This window comes from Musca vetustissima, unplaced genomic scaffold (genome assembly GCF_032173495.1).
Source record: "Musca vetustissima isolate MV318-11 ecotype Yass unplaced genomic scaffold, APGP_CSIRO_Mvet_v1 utg29372, whole genome shotgun sequence".
NCBI classification, from domain to species: Eukaryota; Metazoa; Arthropoda; class Insecta; order Diptera; family Muscidae; genus Musca; species Musca vetustissima.
Genome location: NW_026875278.1, coordinates 58,027 through 67,397, shown reverse-complemented (window position 1 = coordinate 67,397; position 9,371 = coordinate 58,027). Strand labels below are relative to the sequence as shown.

The 9,371-nt window shown below is 38.0% G+C and overlaps 1 protein-coding gene across 1 annotated transcript in view; it reads right to left on the bottom strand.

The window, feature by feature from the left end:
* Positions 1-669: 669 nt before the first annotated feature.
* Positions 670-9,371, bottom strand: part of LOC133337757 (glutamate receptor-interacting protein 1) — a gene marked incomplete at its 5' end in the record, with an annotated part of 30,165 nt that continues 21,463 nt past the window's right edge. Inside the window, 4 exons of the mRNA XM_061545962.1 lie at positions 670-771; positions 832-1,301; positions 2,298-2,500; positions 2,565-3,801. Of these exons, the coding sequence (XP_061401946.1) occupies positions 670-771; positions 832-1,301; positions 2,298-2,500; positions 2,565-3,801 (2,012 nt within the window). The remainder of the gene's footprint in view (positions 772-831; positions 1,302-2,297; positions 2,501-2,564; positions 3,802-9,371) is intronic.

The window sequence follows — 9,371 nt, the reverse complement described above, 5'->3', positions numbered from 1 at the left end:
GTACCCTTTCTGGGGGAGGTACTAGAGAGTGGATTGATATTCCCCATTTTCGAGTTAGGCTTAAGTTTGGAAGAAATATTACGGTCTTCAACGTTTGTATGAAATCGGCTACTCCCTTCGAGAGTTAATGTGCACACCAGCCGGTCAGACATAGGTGCGAATATGAAAGGGATTTGAGGGTCCAATATTTCGATGAGCCAATACAGTATCAAAGTGTATCTACCCCCCTTAGCCATAGGGCTGAGATTTTAAAAATGTATGGGAGTGATGTATTATTTTCAATAGTTTTTTTTCAACAAAGTGATCCCTTCATGGGCAAGCTCTTCAGACAGCTGGAACAAAGTCCTCATTTTTTTGAAAAATTGTGTTCAATACGTAGTAAAAATCCTTCATATTATTTTCAATTCATTGGCTTAGAATATATTTATCTCCTTATAATAAAGAGTCGTAGGATATATCCATGTTATACTTACAAACTATATAAAATTATTATTTTTAAATTCGCATTAAATTCTAAAAAAACTATGTGTAAGTATGTATATGTAAAAAGTGTATACAAGTAGTTGTAGTAATAGCAATAAGTGTAAAAAATCGACCACTTATAAGGAAAAACTATTCGCAAAACAAGGCACTACTGCTATGGCAGTTTACAGCAAATCAAATATTCCTCTATTCCGTTCTTTGGATGATCATTTCGATTTTATCGCCAGCGGCAGCAATCAATGGAACTGTGAGGCAGCAATCGAAATCTTGGGTTTTCATTTCATTAACCTAAAAAAGAAAAAAAAAATAATTATTTTCCACCAAAAATAAATCCCACCTCCAACATACCTGCATAATTCTATCGAATGGCTTTAGCATTCCACATTTATCTGCCGGTCCACCCGAACGTATACGATTTATAAACACCCCACGTTCATAAAGACCATCCGATACGGAAAAGCCATAATCATCATACACCTTATCTTTGAAAAGAGTAACATGGAATATTCTTTGTTTTTCAGCCTTGCCGCTACTGGAACCACTATTGGAACCATTATCGGTATTTGTTGAAGGACTTCTTGGCCGTCGTTGCACTTTGGCATATATGGCTTGGGGTTGTGGCATATTATTTGTTTCCAGCGTCGAACCATAACTATTTTGAACATCATGCATCCGCAAAATTTTCAAATCAACAATATCACCAAGATTTTGCAGCAGATTTGTGGCATGTGACAGGGGCATACCTTGCACCGATTCAGCATTGATGGCCAATAATTGATCGCCAACAAGGATTTGTCCATTTTTGTGGGCAATACCACCTAGAGAAGAAAAACATATTTGGGAATTAAAAAAAAGAATATAAGAAGTAATATAACGTATATGTCGAACGGCTAGGTCTACACCTAGATATTAATCCAACAGTCTCCGAGGGTCCGAAAAAAGGTCAACAGTCCCCGAGGGTCCTGTTGAATTTTTTTCTATAGAAAAAGCCAACATTCCCCGAGGGTCATGTTGATTTTTCTCTATAGAAAAAGCCAACAGTCCCCGAGGGTCATGTTGATTTTTTCTATAGAAAAAAGCCAACAGTCCCCGAGGGTCATGTTGATTTTTTCTATAGAAAAAAGCCAACAGTCCCCGAGGGTCCTGTTGAATTTTTTCTATAGAAAAAAGCCAACAGTCCCCGAGGGTCATGTTGATTTTTCTCTACAGAAAAAGCCAACAGTCCCCGAGGGTCCTGTTGAATTTTTTCTATAGAAAAAAGCCAACAGTCCCCGAGGGTCATGTTGATTTTTTTCTATAGAAAAAAGCCAACAGTCCCCGAGGGTCCTGTTGAATTTTTTCTATAGAAAAAAGCCAACAGTCCCCGAGGGTCCTGATGAATTTTTTCTATAGAAAAAAAGCCAACAGTCTCCGAGGGTCCTGCTGAATTGTTTCTATTGAAAAAAGGCCAACAGTCCCCGAGGGTCCTGTTGATTTTTTTATAGAAAAAAAGCCAACAGTCCCCGAGGGTCCTGTTGATTTTTTTTATAGAAAAAAAGCCAACAGTCCCCGAGGGTCGTGTTGAATTTTTTCTATAGAAAAAAAATCATCCAAATTACCAACGTGGGTTCTGTGGAATATTTTCTATGGAAAAAATGTCAGACCTGAGGTCTGTGGAATTTTTTCTATAGAAAAAATCAATGTACTGAGGGTGCCGACATTTTCCTATAGAAAAAATATTCTTCCTGAGGTCTGTTGATTTTTTTATAGAAAAAAGTAACAGTCCCAGAAATCCTTTGATTTTTTCTATAGAAAAGTGACTTTGCAAATCTTACCTTCAACAATACCACTAATGGTTATGGGCTTTGAAATATCCTCACTGCCAGCCAAGGTTATACCCAGCAGACCACCCTTGGGTTCCAAGCGGACGGTGAAAATAATTTGATGTAAACTGGTGCCGCTGCTTTTACTGCTGGAACTAGCCGCTGAACCATAGACTTTATTCTCCATTGGTGGAGGTAGATTAGTACAGTCAGCACTGGAAAAGAACAACAACAAATAGATAAGTGTTCCATATTAATAAAATTCCACTTCCCACTTACCTAACATAACGATCCAAATCATAACCACCTCCAAATTCATTATACGAATTTTCATCATCTGGCAACTCTGTGGTCAGACTTTGTGTGTTTTGATTAAACGAACGGCCCATGGTACCCCAATTGGGCGCCGCCAAATGGTGGCGTATCTGTACCGATGTCATGGTGTTATCCTCCAATGTGGGACCACGAAAATATTCCGGTTGTGGTGTACTCGATTTCATCGATAGACAATCGCTTTGATATTTCATTTCGGCATATTTATTCGCCACATAGGCACTGCTATACAGATCATGTTCGGTGGTGGGACTACTTGGGCAATTACTGTAAATGTGATTGGGCATTTTTTGTTGGGCATCGAATAGGAAGTCGGGTAGCATAACTCGCTTTACGGTCAAGGTGGAAAAATCACCTTGGGAACCATCTTTGAGTAGAGAATCAACATTGAAATGTTGAACGGGGTGATTGTCGACGGCCAGAAGTATATCACCGGATCTTAGGGACCCAGTACGATGAGCAGGACTGCCAGGTTTAACATCGGAAATAACAAATCCACCATGACTAGAACCATTGATGCTTAGACCCAAGCCCGCCTTGCCTAGGCGTAATACTTTTACATTGAATACCCCGCTAGAGGGCACCACTGTATCCGGCATATCAAATTCTATTTCGAGTTCCAGCCAATTGGCAGGACTGTGTGGTGGACGGGAACCCAAATCACCCAAAAGCTGACGCATTGTCTGCACATCAAGGTTGTACATTTTATTTATGGCCACAATGCGATCGCCCTTTTGGATGCAACCACAACGATCGGCCACAGAATCGGGTACAATTTTCGATATTGTTACCGCACGGCCACAGGGTGTTTGGGCACCCAAAACCAAACCGGAACCCATGCTGCAGTCCAAAAGAACCGGAAATGTTTCGGCCCGACAGATGCCCATGCTGGACGAATGATGGAGACCGGAAGTTGTGCTGCTGTTGCTCGTGGTGGCACTGGCACCTAGACTGCTGCCACTAACACTGCCGCTGCTGGGCACGCTGATACTACCAGCACCACTGCTGCTGGCCGCACTTGCTGCACAGTTCGTATTCGTTCCGCCGCCGCCTCCTCCTCCACCCACTCCCGTTGTCGTTTCCAAAGGCAAAGAACTTTTACGCGTGAAACGTTGACGCTGACGAGATTTTCGTGATTCTAAAGTGTTGAAACCGTATTTTGGACTATTCAAGGCGGCATGACCTGCAAACCAAAATGTGAAAGCAGAAGAAGAGGAAGATGGAAAATCAGAAAATTATTCGTAGAAAAAAATTAATGAGCAGCAAAGGGAAACACACACAAAAAGACATTTTCCAACTGCTGCCTACATAGATTTCCTCCACCATCAGATTTCCACGACATCAATTAGAATTTGAAAGTATTTTTAGTTTCGTTTTTCCTTTTTCTATGTATGTCTGTCTCTCTGTCGGTTGTTTCGTCTGTCATTTGGTGTGTAAATCTGTCCATCCAAACAAACATTTATGTTCGCTTGAGTGTGTATTTTTGTGCGGAATCCCCCCTTTCCATAGTCTCCTCGTTTATCATGTCTAAAGCTTCCGAATCTCTTCCGAATGTGATCCGATGCTGTTGACGTTGAAATTTATGTTTTTCCAAAAAGGGCTTTTTCGAAAGATAAGTGTGAGGGAATGATGCACAGTGGGATGCAGGGAAATTTTTTTATGTAAACCAAAAAATAGAAAAAAATCAACAGTCGCAGAGTCCCTGTGAGCTGTTGGCATTTTTATTTTTTCCATAGAAAAAAAAAACAACAGGACTTCTGGGACTGATTGCATTTTTTTTAAAAAAAAAAAAAAAAAAAAAAATCAACAGGACCAAAGTAGACTGTTGGCATTTTTCTATAGAAAAAATCATCAGGACCCTAGGGGACTGTTGGTCTTTTTTCTATAGAAAAAAATGAAACAGGACCCCGGGGAAAAAACAAACGGCAACTTCAGGGACAGTTGTCCTTTTTTATGTAGAAAAAATCACTAGGACCTCTGGGGATTGTTGTCTTTTTTCTATACAAAAAATCAACAGGACGTCCGGATACTGTTGGTATTTTCTCTAAAGAAATAAATCAACAGGACGTCCGGAAACTGTTGTTTCTCTATAGAAACAAATTCAGCAGGACCCTATGGGACTGTTGGTATTTTATCTATAGAAAAATATTCAACAGGACTCTAGGGGACTGTTGGTCTTTTTTCTATAGAAAACAGTCCATTGGGGGACTGTTTGTCATTTTTCTATAGAAAAAAAACTCAACAGGACCCTTGAGGACTGTTGGTCTTTTTTCTATAGAAAAAACTCATCAGGTCCCTAGGGGACTGTTGGTCTTTTTTCTATAGAAAAAACTCATCAGGTCCCTAGGGGACTGTTGGTCTTTTTTCTATAGAAAAAACTCATCAGGTCCCTAGGGGACTGTTGGTCTTTTTTTCTATAGAAAAAAACTCAACAGGTCCCTAGGGGACTGTTGGTCTTTTTTTCTATAGAAAAAAACTCAACAGGTCCCTAGGGGACTGTTGGTCTTTTTTTCTATAGAAAAAAACTCAACAGGTCCCTAGGGGACTGTTGGTCTTTTTTTCTATAGAAAAAAACTCAACAGGTCCCTAGGGGACTGTTGGTCTTTTTTCTATAGAAAAAATTCAACAGGACCCTGGGGAGCTGTTGATCTTTTTTCTATAGAAAAAACTTCAACGGGACACCTAGGCACTATTGGTCTTTCTTCTATAGAAAAACTTCAACAGGACACCTAGGCACTATTGGTCTTTCTTCTATAGAAAAAATTCAAGAGGACCCCTGGGGACTGTTGGTCTTTATTATACAGAAAAAAAGTCAAAAGGACCCCTGGGGAATGTAAGTATTTTTTCTATTTTTTCAGACTGTGCATTTTTTTCTGTTTGCCCCACTGTGCCAATTCCAAAAATGACATAAGTTCCCCTCCAAATAAATACAAAAAAAAATCTGAAAGCTGTTCACATTTGCCGGTCGTTTCGGTTAATTCCGCTGTTCGATCATCTTTTAAAATAAATCTCAATATTGAAATAAATGTCAGCCAATAAATACTGACACAGAGTTCCAAAAATATCAATGCTTTCAATATGGAGCCAGAAAAAAACCAATATCGACAATAACAACAACAACAGCATGGATCTTGATTACTATGAATTATTGGGGAGTGGATGGACGGGGAAGTGTCAGAGGGAAGAAAATTAAATATGCCTTCCCCTCCCACCAAATACACACACACCACGTAAAAGGGGGAGTGTGTCCCATTTCGTGTGCTCCCAAAATCGTGAAAGAATAATTTGAAGTATTTTTAATTTTTGTCACTCCATTTCATTTTGGTTTATCCCCAAATCAATTGTAGTGTTGTCACAAAGTTTTGTTCATCGATTTTTGTTTTGTTTTTATTAAATGCGATTTTGACATTTGTATTTGTCAGCAGTGATTGTGTTTTTGGGGTATTACCACAAATGATACGGTGGAACAGACGGCACAAGGTGATTGTTCTTTATTTCCTTTTATGGCTGAAATTGTCAAAATTGTTTTTCGGAACATCCGCTTTTGTTAATTTTTAGTTCCCTGTTGTTGTTTTTGTTGTTGGGGGTGATGTCACTTCATTATAAACGAAGTGCTAAAATGTCATTTTGAATTTAATTAGTATGTCATCGCCGATGAGATGGATGGATGATGTCAATATTCATCAAAAAGTGGGTTTTAGAGGATGATTATTCATCACAGTGAGTCTTTGAGAGGGAGATCTGAGTAGAACGTAAAAACTTCATTAAGTTCATCTGGACATAACTTTTTATGCCAGAATAACGAAAATGAGGCAGGACCATTATATGGGATCTCTTTGAAAGCACCTTCCAAACGGCGGAATGTCAAATTACAGCCATTATTATTGTAACGACAGTTTTTTAACTATTCACACCCTACGCAATTTTTCTATCATTAGGTATATAAAAGGGTACAGTGTACAAAAATTAATTGTTTGTCAACAATCTTACTCAGAGAATAGATGCGGGGTAGATTCCAATTCATTTGGAAAAAGTTTCTTCATAATTTCTTTTGAGAAATTTGTACTATGTACGAAAAAGGAAATTATGCGACACCTTTTAGGTTACATCCCGACGTAAACATTTAAAATTCCGTCTTCGATATATCATTAATTTTTCCCGATAATGACCAACAAGTGTTAATTTGTAGCACAGTGTTACCTTGGAATTGTAACGTTTAGAGTATCGATGACGGGGCAGATTTTGACGCCTGCAAAAGTTTTTTACTTTAAAGAATTTGTGATATACAGAAGAGATATTATCTTGACATCGAAATCGGCGCCTGGTTTGAGGAAAACTATGACAAGTATGTTTCGAACGTGAAATTTAAACCGATTGAAAGCAACTGCTAAATTATTAGTTACGGAAAATCCTAAAGGAGACCCAACTCATTTTCTACACTTTCCCATAAATCGCAAAAGGGAACATAATCTCATAAGGAGTACGATTTTGTAATAAATTTGGAAGCGCCGTTTATTTGCTCAGAGATATCATAGTGGCTTCGAACATCAAGAGTTCTTTTCAACTGTGACCATTTGGTTTGCCAAAACTGAAAAGGTCCAAGAACGAGAACGACTAACCACCATAAGAGTCTAAACGCAACCAGAGAGTCACGAGTCAGCGTCATACTTTTTCGCCGGCGTGAAAACCAAACGAAAGAGTTAGCGTTAGCGGCACAAAATGTCAATTATTTGTTTTCATTTTCTGACAGAAAATTTTACGTTGTGCAAACCAAAATCAATTTATTATTTATTAAACAATAATGTCAAGGAACTTGGATAAAATTATTGAAAAAAATATTTTTCTTCCATTTTATTATTAATTCGTTAAAAAACATCCACAATCTTTGAAAATATTTGTTTTTAACAGCACTGCCATATGTTTTGATATAAATTCTCATTGAAATTTGGTAGCACTGTTGATTTTTACCTAAAATATGGCAACTCAATTGAGAGCAAGAGAGAAATTTTGAGTATGACGCTGAGCAAAAATGAATAAAATCTAGCGTCATGCCGCTAGACGCGAACGTCAGCCGTCGCGACTTCCCGTTGCCAATAAGAAACACACGACAAACGACTGTCGCTGACTCTAGACTCTATGGTTGCGTTTAGACTCTAAGGTAGACTGTGTATTAAATTTGTCATTCAGTTTGCAATATCTCCAAATATTCACCGGAGACCCCATAAAATATATATTAGGTTAAAGAAAGAGAAATCCATTATTTTTATATGAACTATAGGACTTTATTTAACATGCTTCGGAATGTCCACATATGCACCGTTTTGTTGTGATTTGTTGCCATTTTAAAGGTAACTTCATAATGCCTCTCTCATAGAAGTCCTGCTCTCTATTTGCAAAAAAAAAAAACTCTAGTAGTCTATTTTCACAATCCTCCCTGGATACCAATTTTTTATCATTAACCCTTTGTGTCCCAATGTTGCCCACAGGCAACAAAATGTTTTAGAGCTAATATTTAATATACTGCTAGTAGATATATATTCTTTGGATTGCATACGTCAAGGCCTGTTTATGGACGACACATATCACAAGAAAAATCTAAAAAAAAACAAATTTTTGGTAAAGTTATGAGCTTTTTAATATGGAGAAGAGGGCAAAAATGTCTACAGTACTGAGTTGTGTATACAGTCCAAATTATTTAAATCGCTTATTATTTGAAATATACGAACTCTGCCGTCAGAATTATTTTTGATTCTTGTATAATAGAATATAGAGAATAATTTAAAATAATTTTTTCGTCGATTTTGCATTTGTTTTTCTTCATAGTCGCAGGAGATGTGTGTGGCCTAGCGTTGTCCTGGTAGAACACGACACCTCTCCTCTTGGCTAATTCTGGCGGTTTCTGGCCAATTGCTATTTTCAAACGTTCCAGTTGTTGAGAGTGGAGATCAGAATATAGTGTTTGGACATATGGAAACAACTCATAATAAATAATCCCCTTCCAGTAGCACCAAGTGCATAGCAGAACCTTCCTATCCGTTAGTTCTGGTTTGGCCACCGTTTGAGGTGCTTCACCGGTCTTTGACCACAATCGTTTTCGCACAGGGTTAACGTATGTGACCCTTTTCTCATATCCAGTCACCATTCGTTTAATAAATGGGTCTATCTCATTCCGTTTGGCCAAGGCTTCGCAGATGGAAATTCGATCTATCCTATTTTTTCTGTTAATTGGTGTGGCACCTAAACACCGAACTTCTTTTTGAATCCAGCTTTGTGTAAATGGTTTAAAACTACTTTATGGTCGATTTTTAGCTCCTGGGTGATGTTACGACTGCTAACATGCCGGTCATCTTCGATAATTTTTCCGATTTTATCGAAATTTTCGACGAATAAATAATGCATTTATTTTTTCTCTAACCTATATATTTTGGATCAGAATAAATTTCTATGTCCTACCAATAATTATCAATACTGGTCCAAAATTTTACGATAGCGCGCATATAACTGTACCTCCGTATTTTAAGGATAATAAGCTAGTTTTTCGACCAACAGGGTTGTACTTTTTTATTTTGTATTACAATTTAGTAGCAAATCGTTACACTCCAAATTACCAATTTTGGTCTACTTTTTACGATCGTTATATGTAGGCATAACGATAACGGTATTCGGTATTTTGGGGTTTCTTTTACCCGAATTGGCTGCAATTTCGTTTTCATTGGATGTCAAATCTTCCTACCAAAAATGTACCAAGGTAAA